At 41.6% G+C, this 22,514-nt stretch overlaps 1 protein-coding gene across 1 annotated transcript in view; it reads right to left on the reverse strand.

The window, feature by feature from the left end:
• Positions 1-22,514, reverse strand: part of LOC111226770 (connector enhancer of kinase suppressor of ras 2-like) — a 62,486-nt gene that overhangs the window by 11,060 nt on the left and 28,912 nt on the right. The window contains exons 7-13 of the mRNA XM_022752081.1: positions 21,109-21,168; positions 20,901-20,969; positions 16,184-16,330; positions 9,418-9,545; positions 9,099-9,310; positions 7,677-7,763; positions 6,665-6,873 (exon numbers count right to left, since the gene is read on the reverse strand). Coding sequence (XP_022607802.1) covers positions 6,665-6,873; positions 7,677-7,763; positions 9,099-9,310; positions 9,418-9,545; positions 16,184-16,330; positions 20,901-20,969; positions 21,109-21,168 — 912 coding nt within the window. The remainder of the gene's footprint in view (positions 1-6,664; positions 6,874-7,676; positions 7,764-9,098; positions 9,311-9,417; positions 9,546-16,183; positions 16,331-20,900; positions 20,970-21,108; positions 21,169-22,514) is intronic.

Raw genomic sequence — 22,514 nt, forward strand, 5'->3', positions numbered from 1 at the left:
TATTGAAAGCATAGATAACTTTTGGTAGGACATATGTTTGAAATTTAAAAGATGGCTTCCACTTTTTTTGTAATTTTAAACTCTTTAATATTGTGCATATTTTATAATTGAATATGTTATATATAGTTGTAACGCCAGGCATTCAAAATTGTTTTAATAATTTAATGGGTCCAGTATTACTTTCCTGCCAAATGCTACATATCTGATTAGCTAAAAGGCTATTAATATTTTTTTTATACCAAGGATGTTTTATATGATAAAACAGGTACCTAAATAAAATAGAAAATGAAAACACATTTCAATACAACTCTAGGAAGTAAAACTCAGTACAGTATTTGAAGATCAATCTTTATTTGTCATGTTACTATGTTATCTCAAATGTCATTATAATATAATCTGTTATATAATGAACAGGACAAGGTACTGTACTGTTTCTTTCCTGTCATTAGTACTTCAGCTGCTACAGGTATCTGAACAGTTCCATCGCCAGCCTACAGCACTTTTGGCAGATTACAGGCTTGATGTCCAGATGACTATAATTCAATAAGGTGAAGCAGTAAAAGAATAGTTCATTACCACCACTAATTCAATCGTTTGTGAAGTGCTAATATAGCTCTCTCCACAAAATATACTCTACTGAAAGGGTTTGTGGTGTCCTTTAAACCGTTAACATTTCGGGCCTAAATGGGCACAGGGCTGGGGGATCAAGGAGTCACACAGTCCTAAAGCTACATAAAGCTACATAAAATCCTCTTATGCCTCTTTAACTGTGTAAGCTATGTATTGTCACGCACTGTGGTAAAATACACAAATTCTAGACAAAGACAGGAAAACTCCACAAATGTTCACGATGAGTTTGTGTAGCATTTTATTTGACAAAATGTTTTGCATTAATGGAAAAGAATCCTACAGAGAGAATGAGTAAGGGGAAACGAGCAGGCCATTAGGGTTAGCATATGCTTGTTAGTGCAGGATAGTATACTTCATGTGCTACTGAATAGATATGAGTCACCACCATGAGAAACACACAGCTGAGAGGGTTAGAGAGGGCTGGTGTGAGCTAAGCTGTGAATGTGTGTGTGTTTGCGTGCTTCGTGTTTTAAGCACAGTCTGTCAGTCGCGCTTGTAATTGGTCTGGCTGATGCTGAGTCATACACCTACTCACGGGGATACTTGTTTGTGTATGTGTGTGCGCGTGTGCAAATGTGTGTGTTTGTCCAGAATAAACTCCTATTTAGACTCAGGCGTGTCTGAGGAGATGGGGATATTAGGATGAGTTAGGATGAGTCGTGAGATGGCTACCATGCATACAAATGCACTCCTGTGTGTGCAAGTGTGTGTTTGTTTTTGTATGCCTCTGTGTGTGTGTGTTCGTGCGTGCGTGTGTGTGCGTGTGCGTGTGTGTGTGTTGGTTACAGAGGGGCGTGTCTAAGAGTGTCACTGTCATTCTCATAATCCGTGATGCTGGCAGCCATGCAATAACACTCATCATCCTCTCTCTCCTTTGTCTCCTCTACCTGACATACACACTCACACCCACACACACACACACAGCAATGTGTGTGAATCTGTGAACACCATGACCTACAACCACAAACAGTCCCCTGTTCAAGGACAAAGACATCAACTGTGAGATGAAGAAAGTTGTGTGAGCGAGTGACATAACTCTGCTCCAGTTTGCTAAATGAAACAATCAGGATTAAAGCCTTGAAGGTGACTTTAGTGACATTAATAGATCACTTTCACAGAAGACATTTTGACATGTCAAAGTAGGAATAGCACAGGTGTAAATAATAAAACTGAAGTTACTGTAATTAGTTACACCTGCGCTTTTCCTACTGTGACAAGTCAAAATGTTTTCTGTGAAAAAGAACTCTTAAAAGCAAAAAAATGGCATGTGAAACAATAAACTAAATAAACTCGATAATAAGAATGATTCAATAGTACTTGTATTTGATCAGTTCCATGACAATGCCCATTGTATTCTACATTTGCTAGAACTTAAAATCCCTCACACCCGGTGCCAAGACTTTTCACTGACATGTTTTTTTTTATGAACGTCAACAGCAAGATGTGCTTCTATTGTGAAATACTTCTCCATTTTTGTTGATCCTGTCGCTGTTTTTTGCACTAGATCCATCTTGTAGACTTCTCAGTTCAATACTGATTAATTGTTGCCACCTGTGTGTGGTCTGGTGTCTGATATTAAGAATGCAGAGGAAAGGCTGGAACGTGCTGCTAATTAACCAATATGTTCCTATACTTTCACAGTGTGCAGATTTTTCAGTTGCTTTTAAGGGATAAGTATTGTATTATTCTATGTCTTGTTGTCAAAAACAGAAAGAAGTCCATGCGTGGGCTTTTTTAAGACTGATTTCTTTGGTGATCAGCATGAAAATAAGCTGCAGAGGGAAAATTACCGTCCTCAGCCATTTGTATTATGTGTTGCGGATCTTCTGTTAAATAGTAATAATGATAATGGTTGCTGGCTCGTTTTAATGGAGACACATTTAACAGGAGCTGGAGATTTGACCATTATTTTTTGTGTCTACTGATACAATTATTACAAATGGGCCAGACAGGATAGAAGAGGAAGAGAGAACAGGAGAAGGAAAGGAGAAACCATAGACAGCAAAGATGATGGAGACCAGAACAGAGGGCAGCGAATGTCCCAAGAGGCAACAGGAAACCCAACTGAACTAGTGGGTCTGGGGACTGCAGATACAGGGCTAAGGCAAGTAAAACATCTCTGCTTTTCCATGAAGCATGTTTGGCCAACAAAAAAAGATCATTTCCTACCAAGTTGATCTGATACTTTTGAGTGACTGGAATACTGTCTAACTGCCAATGCAGCATTTTGCTTCATGTGGCATAACCAAAACAAGCGAGAGATCAAATGGACACACTCACCACCACAAGTTGGAAGAAAGAATTAGATTCTTTTAGGGAACATGAAACATCCAACAAGCACAAGGCTTCAGTGATGAGTTGGAAGAGCTTTAAAGACACACGGCTCCACAGGGACATCACAGAGCAGCTACAAGCTACAAGCTGCAAACATCAGTGAGACTGTGGATTGTACGCAGTATCTCAGACGTATAGAAGTGACAGCCTTCCTTTGAAAGAGCAGGGCGTTGCCTTTTTTAGGTCACAATGAGGCCCCAGACAGTGACAATAAAGGGAATTGTATGGAGCGTATGCAGCCTCTCGAGAAGTTTGAGCCTTTGCAGCATCATATATAACCTTACTCTCATGGAAAGATTCAAAGCACCTCTGGTGTTAAAACTTCAAGGATTATCTCTTCTCGATAATGGTGGATGAAGCAAGGGATCATCATTCGGAGCAACTTGCATAGTGCGTGTGATAGTCGTTAGTCCACAGGGTTTACTGAGAGAGAGATTCCTTGAATTTTCCCACCACCTTGAGGCATTTGATGCTAGCTCCGTCACTGACACCATAGAGAAGCAACTTGAGAAACATGGAATAAGACACCTTACATGAGTCACTCAATCCTACGATGGTGCCAGTGGAGCAGTGAGAGGTGTACCAAGATCGATTCAGACAAAAGCATCCAGAGGGACTATATATCCATTGCCCATGAACAAAATCTTGTCCTTTGCCCCACTTACAAGGCAATCCCACAGGCATGTAACTTCTTTGATCTCCTGGAGTGTCTCTGCTCTTTATTTTCCACCTCTCATGTCCACCACCATAAATTACAAACCTTTAAGAAGCAACTAAGGGTAGGGGACAGAGAACTTGTCCTGCTGCCCAAGACTGGCTGGGTGTGCCAGATTCAGTCTGAATGCCACTCTACAAAACCTCTCTGCCTTAATCCAGACCTTAGGGAGTATTTCAGCACCTCTAGCTATTGGATGAAAAGGCAAGCTTTGCAGATTCAGTACCAGTATCTACACGCTTGTCATGTTTCGGATACTGCTCTCAGTAACTCAGGGTCTGCACAAATACCTACAGTAAGAAACAGTTGATTTGGTGGAGGCAATAAAATATAAAAGGGAAGTTTAGATTATACTCAAGAGTTACCAGAACCATGAGAAACATGAAGTGTAAGAGAGGACCAAGGTCCTGTGTGAAGATCTTGATATTCATGCTACTGCAACACAGTGGAAGCAACAACATGGAGGATCATGTAGTCCAAACATCTTGTGGCACCAGATTAGACCTCAATGAAGTTCACTAGAGGAGCTTAAGAATGGGTTTTCTGGAGTTGGGAGAGAAAATCTCAATGGGCGTACAGGCATGTCACCCTGCCTCACAGCATTTCCTGAGTGAAGGGGCACTCAAACATCTCGCTGAACATTACAGCATCCACCTACAGCCTGAAGGCATTATTGTTGCAAAGCATTTCCTTGACAGAAAAATAAAAGACAGTACCCAGCATTCAAAGCGTCTTTTCCCTTTTGGGGCATATTTCAAGCTTCTTTGACTGTCCCAGTCAACAGCTGCAGTTATGAAAGGTCTTTAAGTGCTGACTACACACATGTATACAATGGGTCAGGACAGGCTAAGTAATTTGGCTATGATGTCAAGCGAGAGGGAGATGGTGGCGAATGTGGGGAGGTCATCAACAGATTTGCGAAGCTAAAATCGAGACGCTTCAGCCCAGCACTTCCACCCTCAAAGCACCAAGAAAAGAAGTGCGGTCACAACCCCTTCCTTCACTTCTCTCTCTCTGACGCACGCCCTCACATATACAGTCACACACTAAGCACACATGCAGTGCATTATCTTCATATAACATAAACATTTAAGGCCTTCACTATCTTCACTTCCATTTGTTATGGAGTAGCCTATATAACCTACGTTTATGGATTAGGAATTAGACTATTTATCAAGCTAAAGAATATAACTTTCATTAGCAAATTGGTACATTAGATATCAGCTACCGCACAGTTTTGTTTCATAACTCCTGTTTGTCATGAACTTGTTGTACTCTTTCTGGGTTTAGATAGACGTACACGCTCCTCTGTGTTTTTTAGTCAGATCTTTAGTCTGGAAAACCATTGAAGAACCTATTGCTGTAAATACCTGGATGTAATTAGTTAATGGACTTTGGACTTCCTTAAAGACTGTTTTCATTTTCTTACAAGCACTGTTTATTAGCTTCAGAGAACACAGTTCTGCTTCTTTCATTCTTTTAAGTGCAAATAAATTCAGTAATTTCATTTAACCCATTAGTGTCCACTGTAGAATCATAATTCCCTTTATGACACTTAAAGTGTTAGCTGAGATAATCCACTGGACAAATCCATTGAAATTTTTCAAATTGGTCAAAGTTTGAGGCTACAGTTCAAGTTCTTCTTCTCATCTTTTTTTTTTTTTTGCCGTTTGTGAGATTTTCCACAAAAACACCTCTTGAACTTTAAATAGTTAGCTCTTTCCAACTTTCATTTGTGAAACTGCCATTGTATTATGGGTTTTGGGGATTTTCCCTTTTGCAGGCATAAGGTAATGTATATCTGATATGAGGCTCATTTTGGTGTGACACATCTGAGTGTCTGGAATATTCATGTGCAGATTATAAAGTAGATCAAATCCAAACTCACCCTTCCTTTTCCTCCTCCCAAATCTATGCCAAGGCTTTTTTTCCAGATTATATTTATTAGATAGGGACAGCAGTGAAATGACAAGTCTCCAGTTGGACCAGACCCTTGGATGCTGCAGCCCATGGTTGGTGTCACAACCCTCAAGGGGATGCACACCCAGGCCCTTTTTAGCCCGACTGAAGATGTAAATCTTAAAACTAGGTCACACATGTACAGTTTCATTTTTTTTGTGCAGTTCAAGTTATGTCATTTTTTATTATTTTTTTTTACTGTTATTTATGTTTTGTTCATTCTTACTTATTATTATTCTTATTCTTCTTATAATTGTTTATGTAACCATTTCCTCTAATTTATTTTGTTTACAAAACTCAATGAAAATAATATTAAAAAAATAATGTGTCCACTGTAGTTTTTAGTTAATGATATTCAAATGGGAAGGCATTTGTTGAGGACTTTTCGGCCACGGATCAATACACAATTGAGTATTTACAGCAGCAGGATAATGTATTTGGGATTCAAAATAAACTACAGTGCCCATGTGCCTCCCGACAGTGTGGCTCTTTGATGTGTTTTTAATAGTTTTTGGACAACAGTCTAGGTCGAAGGCACAGAGGAATTAGCTGTATTAATTTGTATTTACATAGATAATACTTGTTACTAGGATCAATTCATTGTTGGTTTTGGTCTTTTCATGGGATTTTTTGATCAGAATAAAAGTATAGAATATCACTATAAATTAACATGGCATGTGCAGGCATTTGTCCATGTGTACACATAATAGACGTCAACTTCATGAGCAACCATACTCCTCAAAGACCACGTAATACACAAAAGTAAAGAAGCTGTTTTTTTTTACTGCCCAATGGACTGAAGTGACCATAAAATATATCTACCATGATGATGACTTGATAAGTGCAACCAGCAGTGCAAAACGTTAGACATATAAACACAGTTATAACTACATTTACAAAGGAGCAGATGATGGACTGATTTGATTGGCTGATTATTTGTTTACTGCTGTCTGCAAGCCGAGTATCCCCTCAGGGACAGTAAAGTGCTATTCTACAGAAAGCAGCTGGAAACAACTGTGTACATACAGGCAAAGCGTCTGGCGGCTGGTCAAGGCGCAGGGTGGAGGACAGCATGGAGGGACTGATGGGAAAGCTAGGGCTGCTGGGATTGCGGCTCTTGCGCCGAGAGCGTCTGGTGGAATCCCGCCGGCTCTCTCTGCCTGGACCCTCGGGTTCCTCCTCGATCACCAGGATCTTGTCGTCGCTAAGGTAACGCAGCAGGGAGTTGTCCGAATCTGTGGGGAAATGGAGGAATGGAGGTAACATGGAGCAGTTAGAGGATGGACAGGCTAAACAGAACCAATGACAGAGAGAGGAAAACCACAGAGGCGGAGGGAGATATCATCGTAGAGTCGAGGGAGAACCCCAGAGTAGAAACAGATGAGGGTGAATAGACCCTTACAGATAAAAACTCAACAGAAAGGGATAAAAGTGCCTCAGAGCTTCTGATATGGATCCAGAGCTGGGGACACACAGCTAATCTGTTTGCAGTGATTATGCTGATTTGGAGGGCACTACTGCTAAATCTTGTCACTCACAGAAAGTTTTATTCTGCTTTGACTCCGGATAGAAAAAGCTTCTCACCTTATTTGTTTATTATCCATACACTTAAATGTGAAAAACTAAAAAGTGACTCAGAGAAAGAGAAGGAGAAAGGCGGACCTCGACAGTAGTATTGTGCTTTAATGTTATTCATAGACTTTCTGATGGTAGAGTGGAGGATCCGCGGTTGAATACAGATCGAGTCTCGCCGCAAAAGGGTGAAGCTGGTTAGAACTGGTCACATAGAAATACCCTCATTTCCAGAGCGGCTGTATAAATGCAATTTTCTTGCATTTATGTTTATTTGTCGCTCCGTCAGATACATACCTGGCAGATATGTATCCTCACACAACCACACCACCATGGATAACCAGAGGATGAGCTGAAATGTGTTGAGCTGAGTATGGAGCAAAGCACGGCACCAGTCCGACCCGTTTGTGTCAAGATTGTGAGGGCCCGTGTTTTTGCATGTATTTGTGTTTTTGTGTGTGTGTACCTCGGCTCCCTCTCTTGCCCATGCTGGGTTCCTTGGCCTCGGCCATCCAGTTATATTCGGGAGGCATGGAAACAGGTCTGAGGTCACCTGGAACGACCAATCAGCAATCAGAGAGTCGGCTGTGGGGGGAGGGAGTGGGGGTGTCTCGGGAAGGCAGTGGCTGAGAGACAGCGTGGGAGACAGCTGGAGGGGTGGACAGGTGAGACAAAGTGTGTGCAGGTGAGGGGGGAAGGTACGGAAGACCCTTGAGGAACTGCTCTGACGTGGGAGGCAAAGATCACATGGCCACATTTTCAGGTTTTACGGTTAAACCCGTAGTTTAATATTCACAGTTAGTAAATTGTACTGCAACATGGGTAGCCGAGCTAGCAGTAGTGCTTCCTAGCTAATCTGTTAGCATGTTAACTGTTGGCTGATGACCACTGGTGAGCTGCACAAGGCTGTGGATTTTCATAAAAAATGTCAATTGTGAAGTTTTTACATTTTAGTACAAAGTCACTGTTAACTGAGATTACTTCAGCTCGGGCCAAATATTCAGAAAACTGAACAGAAATGGTTGAAGTTGCTGGACCACACATCCACAAATAAAATTAATATTCTGTTATAGAATTATAATACGTGGATTAGAAAGCAAAATGAATCGAAAGTAGCCTCAATGCATGTTGTTTCTGGCGACCTGACTAATGTCAATATGTGCTCTCCTTTTAGCTCTGTTTTGGTCTCCAAGTGAGATATCTTTTCCTGCTAAATAGCAATTGTCTTTTGTCTGTCTGCTGTTTGATGCTGGGCAGGTAGACTGTTTGCTAAATACAGCTGTGGCTGGAAACAACGCAGTGAGAGTCAGCTAAAACAGTAAGTTGTCAGCAGTGAAACCAAAAAATGAGCTTAAAGACAATACTCAGTGTGGCTGAAGGGAAACTGCAGCCGGGTGATAATTCTCTGTGGGTCTTCATGAGCGATGCCTTTCACGCTTAACAGAGTCATTTGATATATTATTAATATATTAATATATGTATAGCTAGCAAGGCTATCATAAATAGGTTTCCGATGCTTCTGTCTGTCACATGACCCTCACCTCACACATCATAGCAGTCCCTCGAGGCTTTCCCAGGGAGGTACAGGATGTCTAGGAAGCTGTCTCGGACAAGGGTGGACACAGGTGGTGGGGCAGAAAGGGAGCTGGAGACAGTGTTTTTGGACTGACCCTTTGGCATGTGATCAGTGTTTTTGGGACGTGTGTACGCGAGGTGAAAACACAAAGAAGCAGAGCCATGAAGCGAGTGATGAACACAGAAGGAAGGAGTTTTGAGAAAAATATGAAAACAAAAAGTGAGAGAGAGCATGCTGTTCCTCAGAACAAATACGGGGAGCTGGAGCCATTTCTGCCTCATTCACACTGTTGGATTGCACTCTCTGTCTTACCATGGGTGGGGGTCTTGTCCCGCCGACGAACCCCTGTATTGCGGCCCCTGTCATAGTCAGGCCCTGGGGGTCCATCTCCCTCTAACAAGGAGAAGTACTGACCGCTGTCCTGGTCCAGGTAGTAGCTGACTGCCTCTGAACCTTTGGAGCCGGACTGGGAGCTCACGCTGTAGCGGCTGATGTCGTCACATGACATGAGACCCAGCTCCTCCCTGGGGAGAGCAGAGCTGTTATCATCGCTGTCATCAGTATCATCAGCTGGATCATAATAATCAACATAATGATCACCATCAAACATCTGTGTGCGCGAGCGTCTGACCTGGTGCTGTAGAGTCCGGAGACAGGAGAGAGGATATAGACGTCCTGCATGCTGGGGGCGTCCATTTTGGACATGCCTAAAGTTCCACCGGGTGTTGGGGAAGTGCTGGTGGGGCTGGTGGGGACCGGCTGGAGAGAGTAAAAGGAGAGAAAGGGGGAGAGAATGACTCTATTTCAGCAGTTTTTCATTGAAGAATAACTGGAGGATGGTGAGGGGATCTCAGAGCACAACCTGAAACTGAGCATTAGATCTCTCCCTACCTCACAGAAACACAAACAAGCACACAATTTACAGTGTGACGCGGGAAGGGAACCTTTTATTTGTGATATCTTCCTTTTACTGCAGCCGGCGCTTGTTTTAATACTGAATCACAAACAAGAGAGTTATTTCCACAGAGCTGCCATGTTGTGTATGTTGTCTTTCTTTTTATATCTTTCTGACTGTGCAGCCTCTCCCACGTTCAATCGCTTCACTATTCTGTCATTTTGTCTCAAGCCTCTTCACTCACACAGGGCTCTCCATGTCTGTTCCCATGACAACCCCTCTTCTCCCATCCTCTCCTCACCCCCCGCTATAAGAGAAGGAGGAGGACAGAGGAAAGCTAGCGTGGCCTCCTACCTCCTAACTCAAGGACACGTAGATTCTTTTGTCATCGGGTCCTCCGCGAGGACAGGACGCCTCGCTTCTGATGTCATGGAAACTCACTCCAAGTTTTAAATGAATTATATTTGTTCTCAGTCGGAACAGCTGGGGTGACAAATACATAGCTTGTGCTGACAGTTTCTCCCCAAGGATGAGGCTTCCCAGATTTTGAAGAATGGGGTGTTTTACTGTATGTTGGAGGAGTATACGCTTCATTTTAGGGAGGAGATGTGAGTGTGGACAGAATGGATAAACAGAGACAGAGACTGAGCGATGGCGAGGCAGGCAGCGTTCTCATTAAGGAAGCCCAGTGTTTCATCATTTCATCAACAGTGCATTAGTGGAATTCATTTCATATTCCAAACTTTCCACCCTCCTCCCCCTCCCTCCCTCCCTCCTCTCCCTCCCTCACTACCACCATCCCCAGGCCCTGTCTCTATCTTCATCTCTTTCCCCCGCACAGTCGTCCTCTCATGAAGGCAGCGTACAGTAAGACGGCTTCACGATAAATAATGAAGACGGGGCGGAAAGAGAGGGATGTGAGCAAGAGAGAAGAGAGCAAAGGAAATAGGACAAAGAGAGAGAGACAGAGGGAGAGAGTGCAGGAGAGGGAGAGTGAGGCGGGGGAGCTGTGTAGTGTGGTGACTGGAGCTGAGAGTGAAAACAGTAATTTAGTGATTACAGCCCACTGCTGCCTGCATGGAAAGGGGGGGGGGGTCGTAGAAGTAGAGAGAGATGGGACTTCCACAGCAGGAGAAATTCCAGTCTGTTAAAACAGCACTTAAACCATTTGACCCCTGCTGTGCCCACTCCAAACTACCTCAAAATCCACTGCTCAAACCCCTCCCACACTAATGTTATCCATCCCACTGCCTTTACACACACACACACACACACACACGCAAGCTCACTTGAACACGCACACATACTCTAATACGCTTAACATGATATTTGTCTGTGTTTAAAAAGTTTACAGTGGGATGGATGATGAACTGATATTAATTTTATTCAATTGCCAACATTGTGAATGAAATCTACTCACATTGCAATATTCAATACATAACTAGCCTTTTTCACAGCAGATAAGAAAAGCACAATAACTAACTAGTTCCATTCAGGTGTCCCAGTCACGACAGTGTGACGGTGAGCCAGCATGAATAATACCAGGACCCTGAAACTGAAGCAGCTAAATGGAATTTAGTCATCATTAATTTAATTATTTACAGCAGTGTTTTTCCTTCTGCGACATGTTAAAATGTGTGTAAAAAAAGGTATATTAAATCAACAACATAATACTTGAACTGGAGTAGATAATGATATTTATGCCAATTTTCATTTTTTCATAAGGACATGACATAAACAAACATGCAACTTGATAAAGATACCTTAGATTTTGATATTTGTGACTAAGCTTTGCATTAACTTTTACAGTACAATACAGTACAACATTTTACAGCTTAAAATAAAACGTTCAATTTTTGCTATAAACTGCATTTTCATTCCACTTATCAACCAACATGTAGCCCTATACTGATAAGCTGAAGACCATCTAATATAATTAATATAAAATCATCAGCTGCTGATATTGGCCCTACCAAATACTGCATGAAAAACAAGCCGCCATTACGAACCTGTTAGCTTAGCTTAGCACAGACACTGGAAACAGGTGGAAAAAGCTAAATTGCCTCTGTCCAAAGGGAACATAATCTGCCCGCTAGCTTCTGCTTAATTGATCAGATATGCCAGCGGCATGTAAGCTTTTGTTGTATGCCGATGATGCTGCTATTTGTTTGGAAGTAAGAAGAAACTGTTGAGAACAAACAAGTTGAAAGTCTCTTGCAACTGACACAGTTTCTCAGATAAGTGTCTCATATTTGGGAATCGGACCAGTCACTCTCCTCTGAATCTATTACTGCCAAAATATTATCCTGCACACTCAAGTTCCTGTTTCGCAGAACAAGGCTTTTCAATTTTCCTGGTGACAAACTTCTCGTGTTATCGTTGGTACAGTGTCATTTCGATTACGCATGTTCTTCTTGGTACAGTGGTTTGACAGCTAATTTTAGGAACAAATTGCAGGTGATGCAAAATAATATTACTCTGTATTTAGGAAATGCATTCCGTCAAACTCATGTTGGTAGAGATAAATTCAGAAGCGTAGGACTGCTGCCAGTACAGCTCAGAGTGGAACAACAGAAGCTGTATCATATGTTCAATACTATCAGTGGGTATGCTCCTCAAATACTTTTGTTTTCAGATAACAATGGTCCGTACTCAGCATGACTATGAATACCAGGGCTAGTGTGTGTTCATGTAAAGTGCCTCAAGTGAATAATGCAGCCTGAAGTTCCTCTTTTTTACACTGATACGATGTTATGGAACATCGAGCTTTTAAACATGAGAGCGGCTTATAAAACTGTTTTATAGGGTAGCAGGTTTCTAATGAAATCTGCAATAACACTGTTACTGTTTTTGATGTTGTAGTATTATTTTTGTCTGTTTAAATTGTGGTGATGTGTTTTGGTTGTCAGGATTGTATTGATTAGTTTTTATGTTGACTGTCTTGTTCCCTTTTATGTTTCTTTGTCATCTTCGGACCATGTTGGAAATCAGGGTTTTTCACGTCACGTCATATCATATTATCCCTTGGATTTTTTGGTTTTTGTGTCTGATAATACATAAAAATCAATTACTCAAACAATCAATCATCTCTAAAACTTACCAATTAACATGTATTATCTTATTTATTTAATCTGTGCAAAAAAATAAAATAAAAATGTATATAAGCATGAAAACAACACGTTGTGGTTTTGTGTGCTGGCTGGGAGCAGGGACTTCCTGGAGTCTTGTTCTCACTGTGAGGTTGCCAGGCAACCAGACTCCAAGCTCGCTGTTTTCCCCTTGTATCCAGCCCTTATGCTAAGGTAAATTTAGCGGCTGCTGGTTGTGGCTTCATATTTACGATACAGATATGAGAGTGACTCTGTAAGAAAGCAAATACGCACATGTCCCAAACTGTCAAACTGTTCCTTCAAAATGAAAGTTACCGTATCATTACTGAACTCCAGAGTTTGACAAAACAATCTCACCTGGACTCCTATTTATTAGCTGTTACAGTATCTACCTTTTCGTCATATCCCCTGATCTTCATCAGAAGATGAATTTCCATTTTTTTCTGAGCATGTTGAGGGCTTCTCATCCATGTTGGATTAAAAGTTTAGCCTAAGACCTCGACTGCTGATGAAGATCATGGGATATGATGGAAAGGTGGAGAACAGCTACTACATGAACCTTCAGGTGAGATTGTTTCAGTTGTTATTAGATTTACTGTTATGGAGTAATTTATCATGATAAAGATTTTGGATTAAACATTTCTTTTGAAAGGGTGGTAGAAGTCTGCATTTTGTGTCACTGAGTCCAAAACTCTACCTCAAACATAAAAACAGACAGAAGGAATGTACTCTAAGTAAGTCATAACCCCTCACCTATTCAGCTGCTCCATCAATAATACATAACTGGCCAATACATGTTACCTAAAATAGGAGGTATTTACAAAGAGAAATAATTTATATGTCTAAACATAGAACAGATTTATGAAATCGGGGTCACGGACGATGTGAGGCACATGTGTGACTGGTGAAGTGACCTGTATTGTGGACACACTTCACTCCCTACATGCACATTTTGCAGCGGCGCAGCAGATATGTATGTAATATGCATCGTCACAGTAATCCTCGTCATCTTTTCTAAAATTATTGCCAGCATCATTGTAATTACAGTGCATCATCAAATTGCTTTTACTCCATCTGTCCATGGACGAAACAGACACACATGCAAACACACAGACACACAGAGAGAGAGAGAGACAGAGAGAGAGAGAGAGAGAGATATGTGCCATTATTTCGTAGAATAAAAGAGGTTGCCATGCAGGGATTTGGGGCTGGAATCACATGATAATTTGCAGAGATAAATTGTTTCCTTTGTGGATTCAGTTATAATCCAGCTGAACGTTTGCCACATTTGGGCTAAACTTCACAGCCGCGCAATTCATCCTCCAAAACCAGGCTTAGAGGTATGAGTGTGCATGTGTTTGTGTGTGTGTGTTTGTTTTGGGAGTGTCTATGTACAAAATGTATCCAAAACCAAGCTTACAGAGTGCAGTGACCCAGTTCCTTTGTCTCTCAAAGGAGTGACAGGACTGATAACGGAAAAACATCTTTTTGCACAAACGCGCAAAGAAACACAGTTGACACATACAGATGGACAGGCATGCATACCGCCATGCTCGGATGTGTGTGCACACCCACCCATCCCAACACGCACACACATGGCTGTTTAGCAGGGTATTTTGGATTCAGTGAATTATCTCCAGTATTTGCTGAGTAGAGGCTCTTGTTTCAGAGCCAGTGGAGCTGCCTGTAGTTGCTTATGAATAATTAAGAGCTCCAGTCTTTCGGAGAGAGAACAAATCTAAAACACTCCTTTCTTCTCTTCTCCCACAGATATTTCAGCGCTCTGATCTGGGTGCTCACGGCGCGTTTGTGTCTTAGCAGCCCATCAGGGTAGAATTCCCACAATCCTCTGCTGTAGCACGCAGCAAATGCAACGATAAGCTCATGGTTACAACTAAGAGTGATGATCTAACAAGACAGCAACCTGGAAACAAGAACAATCCTCCAGCTTGTTAAAGACCGAGATGGTGATGAAGTTGCATTAAGCTCTATGGTTATTACAAGGGTTTAATGGTTTCTAGGCCATTACAGAAACAATTTCCACAAAACACTCTGGGTAGCTGAATCTGTTTCTCACATGTTCGCTCACATGTACAGTAAACTGCTAAATATTGCATTTATATGCTCACAGACCCGTAGAAACAAACAGAAACACAAACAGCAGCCGCTTGAAGAGAACAAAGAAGAGACATGCTGGAGGAGACTCTGAAAGGGGGGGATAAAGAAAAACAACAGACAGAGAAAGAAAGAGAAAATACCAAAGAGCAGCCGTGCGCCGAGCAGAGATCAAAGCATGCGTGTAGCATGTAAATGAATTAGCCTGATGCGAGGTTAAAAATAGCAGCCGTGGAACACAGGGGTCTGACAAGACAGTCGCCGCTTCACAAAGCACTCAGGCAGCGTCAGACTAGCCCTCGCCTCACCCCTCTGACCGTCTCGGGCACAACTTGTTCTTTCTGTGCACCAAAATTGTTGAGTGATTTTTTTTTGGACTCTGAATGACTGAGTGACAGATTTACAAAGTATTTGCTGTTAAGTGAAATGTCTACACCAGCTCTGAGCTGTAAGCCTTCAAATAAGCGCTCCACCTCCTTTTTTTTTTAGACGTACAGTACATTAAAAATTTACTCTCTTTTGAAAAAGAGATATCCTTTGGGGCAAAGGTTGAATGAATCAAGAGTAAAGTCTCAGTAAAGATGAAGGTGAATGTGAGTGAGAGCGTGGATGGTGACCTTGTATTGCCCTGCACTAAATCCTGAGCAGGCTACATTATACCATTCGAATCATTCACACAACTCCAAAGTGCAAATATAGGATTTAATTAGATATTTTTCCTCTTTTCTAATTCAAATTTGAATGATATCTATCTAAAAATATGCTTTTGGTATACAGAAATTCTCTGCAGGTAGAGGTTTAGCTACCAACACATTTGTGAATGGCTTTGAAGTGTGCCAGCGGTACAGCAAGAGATTTGTTGAAATGCTCAACAGGAGGATTGATGCAAGGTCAAACAGTGGACAAGTTTACTTTGAAAAGATTTGTTTTAAAATGCCAATAGGAGAATGCAGTGTGGGCAGTAAAAACAAGAGCTGAGAGTGAGTCAAAGATAAAGCCAGAGGTACACAGCTTACTGTACACAGGGCTAAATCACCCCCCCTTAAATCCTCAGCTGTTAGTATCAGAAGTGCACAGGTATAAATGTGGAAGACAGTATTGTCAAATTACACTCTCTTGCTTGTTTGTTAAAATTTCAAATACAGTGATGTTTGGGGAGCAAAATGCCACTGAGTCAGTTTACCACTGTCAGTTTACCACTTCGCAGGTGAGGTTGGGCAGAACAGCCTGTTCTAACACCGCAGCGAAGCCCGTGTCCATGTGTTGTTGGTGTTTACCTGCAGGCCCAGTGGTTTCCAGCGGACGTTCCTGAGCAGAGCCGGTGTGGAGCTCAGGGTGTTCTGGGGCCTCTTCTTCAGCGTGAGGATGACTCCGCATGGGTCCTCTCTCAGAGCGTTCACCAGGTTCTTCAGCTGCCAGCCCACCTGAGGAGCACACACACACACACACACACACACACACACACACACACACACACACACACACGGGCTACCGAAACAACTGATGCCAACCAAACACACACACACATATGCTGTACAGAATGTACTGGGAGCAAATATAAATCTGCTGAGGAAAACCACCACACACGAATATTACGCTTAATATTAACCACCACACACACATGGGTTCTGATACTACCTGTCCAAAACACCATATGCTACTAATCATTTATCTTTTTATTTTAGGCATTTTATGCCCTTATTAGACGGAGACAGGAGAGAGATGATAGGAAAGGAGGGAGAGAGAGGGCCTAGGAGAAACAAATGACATTTTGATGAAAGTAGTAAACCATGTGACTCCTTATAAAATACCTCACATTTTCACTCCTGAACAGTGGAGCAGAGCCAAATTTCCTTTATTTTTGAATTCCTTGGTTTAAGAGTAAGGTTATTACAGGCCAACTTGGTCTTCAAATATGGTGGATAGTATTTGGATGAGCCCATAAAAAGTTTTTTATGCTATAGCTTTTCTCAATAACTGTTTACCAAATTGTTCTAAATGTGGCCTATCTGGCAAACTAGACTAGTTTCCAGTTTATTAGGTACACCTAGCTAAAGTTAATGCAGTCTAATACATCAGCCTGGTAATAGATCATAATAATATAGATAATAAGAAGATAATAATGTTTGTTTTTTGTTGAGGTTGTTTTTAAGACACGTTGATTCAACACTGTGGTTGTTTTAGAGGCTTTAGTGTGGGCTAATGTTGAACTGCATTGTGTTATACTGTGAAGCTTTTATAGTGGGCTGCTTATTGATTAGACACACTGGCCTGTATAACACAATACAATTCAAGCAAGCCTGCAAAATTTGATTTCTCCAACAAGGCACTACAGCACTGTGACAAATTTAAACAGCCATAACGAAGTGGTCATGAGTTTGACTGCGGTGACAAAATGATTATTTTTATCTGTGACGCTGTCTGACAAAATCAACATAAATCCAGGTTAATGGGAACAGCTCTGGTGATAACAAAAAAACATCATTTTATTCTGGACGAAGGGTTGAAATTGAGAGAAAAATACCTAATGTTCCCAGAAAGGATGGACTGCAACAGTAAATCTGTATAATTGTCCATCACCATGTGTCTTTTGATGTAAAACTGTGAATGTTAAAATAGGTTTATCTAAAAATGTTTGAAACATGACTAATCTAACAAATTTAGAAATCTGTTTGCAGTAAGGTATAAGTTGTCTGAGAGCTTTCTAGTTTTTATATGGTTCAGATGATATCCAGGAAACTGCTATTATATGGATTACAACAATGAGTCTTTATCTACCGAACCTTGTTGCTATCAGTACAGCGAGACACTTCCACAATGAACCACACACAGTACCAGTGGTCTCAAAACAATGGTATATTGAAATAAAACATGTCTAAGTCAGTATGCTTAAGTTCTATGGAAGCCAAAGAGAAAAGTACAAAAGGAGTGCTGACTGCAGCGTTTCCTCGTGGTTCCAGGCAGCCTGTCTCCAGAGCTCGTAGCACTCGTCAGGCCATTGATTGGCTACACTGGTCTCAGCTACTGTAAGTGTCCACAGAGGCCACCACACACACAAACAACACATATACACACGCAAAGACAGAACCGCTCTGACCTTATTCCTGACATAATGATGACCAGCCTGTGTCATTTAGTGGCCCGGTTCTTGTTCTCTTTGGCCCAGGTCAGAGTTCTGAGTTCTGCTAGCGATGGTCAGCGACAACAGTGGTAGGTTACTACTGTCCAAAACAAAAAGGAGGTGTACTAGGACGCACCAGGACTCACTCAACACTGCAATCATTCAATTGTGATCTGATTTATCACCTTATAAAGTTGTTGGTTAGTTAGCAAGCAAACGCCTTTTTTTAACACATCCAGCAGCCACAGAGCAACATTAGTGGAGTCATATTTCTGGACATGTGAAGAATGTTATTCACTCTCCTCTCAGCTCTGGTTTTGTTTTAAACCAAGTCCAAGGAAAATATCTGGCTCTTTGGGTACCACTCCACACCAGTTAATAACTGCTGACTTTGTCTGTCTGCAGTTTGGTGCTGGGCAGCTAGACTACAGTGAGTTTTCAAAGTGTTTTCCTGGAGAAAAACCTTCCAACACTGGAGCAGCTGTCTGCTGCTTGTGTGCTGTAATACAAAACAATGAGCTGAAAGAGTCGTGATAAGTCAGGGTTGTGACTACAAATAACACCTTTAACATTGCACAAAGTAATTTTCTGTTGTTAAACTTCCCCTCCAGACATGGTTAATCAGAACGGTAAGCGTAGTTAGCATCTGTTATTTGTTTACATTGTGTGCTAGCTTGTTAGCTTGTAACTGGCAGTGGCTGACACAGCCTTAGTAGTTATTCTAATGCCAACTCCGGCTCAACGTACTAACAAGGTTTTGGGTTTCTTTGTTGTTTTACTCTACTGCAATATACTTCTTACTGTTATTGAATAATTATATATGAGGATAATTCCTACAGAGTTGTGAATAATCTTTGTTCAAAGAGAGACTTTGCTCATTTTTGCTTTTGGTTAAATTATGCTGTGATTAATCATCAATGGTAAAGGCCACCTCCTAGTTTAGCCCAATAAAGCCTTTTTGACCAGATGGGCTACATTCATTGGGATTTTTTATGTTTTCCTACGGTAACTTCTTACTTTTGCAGTTGTGTAAAAGGAAGGATATTGTTGTCTACTTGGAGACCTGGAATAATAAGCAAAGAATAATTTGAGTAACCTTCAATTTTGAGATAGATACATAGTGAAATTGTAAGAAGTCGAAAAAAAAAAACTGCAGACAAACTAAAGTGGCAACAACGTGGCTAAAATGGAAATAGAAATTTGACAATACATAAGGTACTGTATTGGCACTATGCTTCTAAAGGTGTTGGACATTTTTAAGCCAAAGGTAAATCCAGAATCAACTGAACTCAAAGTGAACTAAACTGTGAGTTCAGACATACTGTCCAGTGTGCGTTAACAGCAAACACAAAGCCTGTCCTAACCAGGCTGGTTTAGAACTGTTCTCTTATGCAAACATGCAGAGAGCAAAGGGAAACAGGGAGAGACCTACCAAAGTAATAATAGAGCATAAACTGCTGCTGGAGAGGTTTTTCGAATCCCTGGGGTCTTCATTATTTTCCCAGATGCTATTACCTCCACATAATTATGTTGCCTCTTCAAACAATCAGTTTGTTATTTGAGCAAATTCCACATTTTACCTCAAAAGAGAAGCTGAGCTAAAAACTGCAACTCCTGTTTTGAAGTGGGCCTCAAACAGAAGCTCATGCATAGACATGAAGGCAGCGCTGTTGCTAAATACGTGGGATAGGCCTACATAATGATTCTATAATGTAATGGAATTTGTTCATTCAATATTCACACTAATCTAATTTTTAAATATGGAGCCTCGCTAGATAAACTTATCAGCCATGATGTTGACAGAGAGTTTGCTGGTAGTCTGTGTCCATCTTTCCTCCTCAGCAGCTCCATTTACGATTGAAAAAAAAGTTATATTGACTAGAGACTGCCTTCTGCTGTTCTCCCCCTTCTCTTTTCATCCTCTTCCTCTTCTCCCTAAATCCCCTTTTTACTTCCTCCTCCCTTTTTCGCCCCACGCTCCCAGCTCTGCCTCATCCCAGTATCCCCTGACTGCTTCACACCCCCCCCCCCATCATAGACACACACACCTCTGTCTCCCCCATGCTTATCTCGTCCCCCAGAGCGAGGGATCAGAGTGGTGAGGGTCTAGCTGAGGGAGTAATGAGGGGTTGGAGCTAAGAGCCTGGCAGGGTGCGATCTGCACTGTCACCCCGAGGAGAGAGAGGGACAGAGATAACACGCAGCTCCCTCACGCGTCAATCAACGCCGCTCCCCAGCGCCTGCATGCACACTTTCGCATGAGCAGCACCTACCGAGACGTACGAGGAAATACTTAGGGAAAAGCACACAAAAGATGTCTACACACAGACACAACCATTTTACCCCCCCCCCCACCTTCAGAAATCTCAAATAAACACTGGAACAAATCGTTTGTGCCAAAGCTGACAGCACAGGCAATAGACAGCACGCTCAATCACATGCGCTCACAAGCCACCGTTCCATTTAAAATGGCTGCCCATTTTCGTGCCTCACTCTGATGTGACGAGTTGAAGGCAGAAGTACAACTTATTCAAGTCTGAAAGTGGAACACGAGTTCACATTTCAAACCTGACGCCTCCTTCAGGGGTTTCTTACGACAATGGAAACAAATTCCAGAAAGAGTGAGCAGACAATCACGCCGGACTGAACAAAGGTCTTGTAACAATCATCCTATAATCTGCTCCCACAGCAAGCCTAATTAGCCTACATAGCGACACAGGCACAGGACAGGAAGCACCATGGCGGCGGCGGTGGTGGTGGTGGTGGTGGTGGTGGTGGTAGCAGACATCATGTACCTTGACAGCTCCTCAACGTAACACAGGATGGAGAATAAAGACAGTACATTTCCTGTGATTGGAAGCTTTTTAACTCACCACTGTCTGATGGTTGACTTGGATCACCTCATCCCCCGCATGGATCTTCTTACACTGGTCTGCTGGAGACTGCAGAGACACAAAGAGGAGGACAGAAAAGGACAATGGGAACAAAGCAAGCGTGGATTCATTGTCATAGTGAGATATGAGACCATAAATTGTGGTTGGTGGAGTGTTAAGCTTCAGACTGACTGAAATAAAAACTCACATTCTCTGTGGTTCCGGTGATAACGTGGAGTCCATCATATGTCGATTTGATGTACATCCCCTGAAACACAAGCAGGAGGATTCAGTATCATACAGAGTGTGAAGAGAAATACAGCGAGGTCCAAAAGTCTGAGACCACTTTTCGCGGTTTCAGACTTTTTGAACATTGAACATGATATGTATCTTCAGCATCTGTGAGTTTGGGTCTGTATCTGTGTCTCTGTCTCTGTGTTGGCCAGAGCGATAGACTTGTGACTTCAAACTTGGACTTGAGTCAGATTTAGATCACAAAACTGAGGAACTGTACTACACCACTCAAGACCATTTTCCCAAAAGACATATTCCACATTTGGTGTTTTGATGATGCTGGTGAAGTGGATTTGTCTTAACACCTTGATGCAAAATCTCTGTCCCATAGGTGTTCAGCAAAGTTGACTTTGAAAGTGTATGATTCAAACTGTTTTCATACTCGTTCAGTGACCCCCTCAAACCCTGTACAGAAGCGTCTGCATTTATGTTGTTTCCACATATTTCTTAATGTTTTTCCTTTGATTTATCACACAACTTGCTAAAGACCTGACTTGAGTTGAGACTTAAAAGCACAGAAACATTCAAGTCTCAAGTTTTGACCAGGTAAAGTAAATAATTAATTAAGACAGCAAAAGGCAGGCAGTGCATATTCACACACCTTGAATATTTAACTGTTAGTGCTATGCATATAAGAGACTTCAGTTGTGTAAAAACACTGACAGCTTTTACAGGAGAAAGCTCAACTGCTGTGTGAAAAATAGTCCAATTACAGTTCAAATGCCTATTTCCTCATGAGGACTTGTGACTTCAATGCTATTTGTTCCCCAGGACTCGAGACTTGGTGATATTACAAGACTTGACTTTGACTTTTCCATACCATTTAAAGCTGCATTAATTGATTATGGGCAGTGGAAGAAGATGAAAACATAACACTGCCATATTACTGTGTCGTTGTTGTTGGCAAACTGTTGCTTATTTACATATCCAGAAGGCACAGAAGGTGCGGAGGAACATTAGCATTCATTTGGACGCATCTTTGTGCCATTTAAGTCGAATATTCATTCATTCATCGAATAGTCATTGTAGCTTTGGTTTGGTCTCCATCGATTCCTAAAAGAAATAACTGGTTCTTTAGGTTCTGTATGTTCCATATGTTCTATATTCTCATCAGCTAGTTTCTAACTTTGTATATTTGCCATTTGTTGCTGCGTAGGTAGCGTACAGTCGATTACAAGGTTAATGAGAGCAGAGTTTGTGGGCCTTAAAACCAAAACAATGAGCTAAAAGTTGCTCAAATGGTCTGTAGAACTGAGAGGAACCATAGAGCTGGGTAATACATTTCTGTGGGTTCATCAATACAACTGTCACCTTTCACAT

This window comes from Seriola dumerili, unplaced genomic scaffold, assembly GCF_002260705.1.
Source record: "Seriola dumerili isolate Sdu_G_001 unplaced genomic scaffold, Sdu_1.0 BDQW01000161.1, whole genome shotgun sequence".
Lineage (NCBI taxonomy): Eukaryota > Metazoa > Chordata > Actinopteri > Carangiformes > Carangidae > Seriola > Seriola dumerili.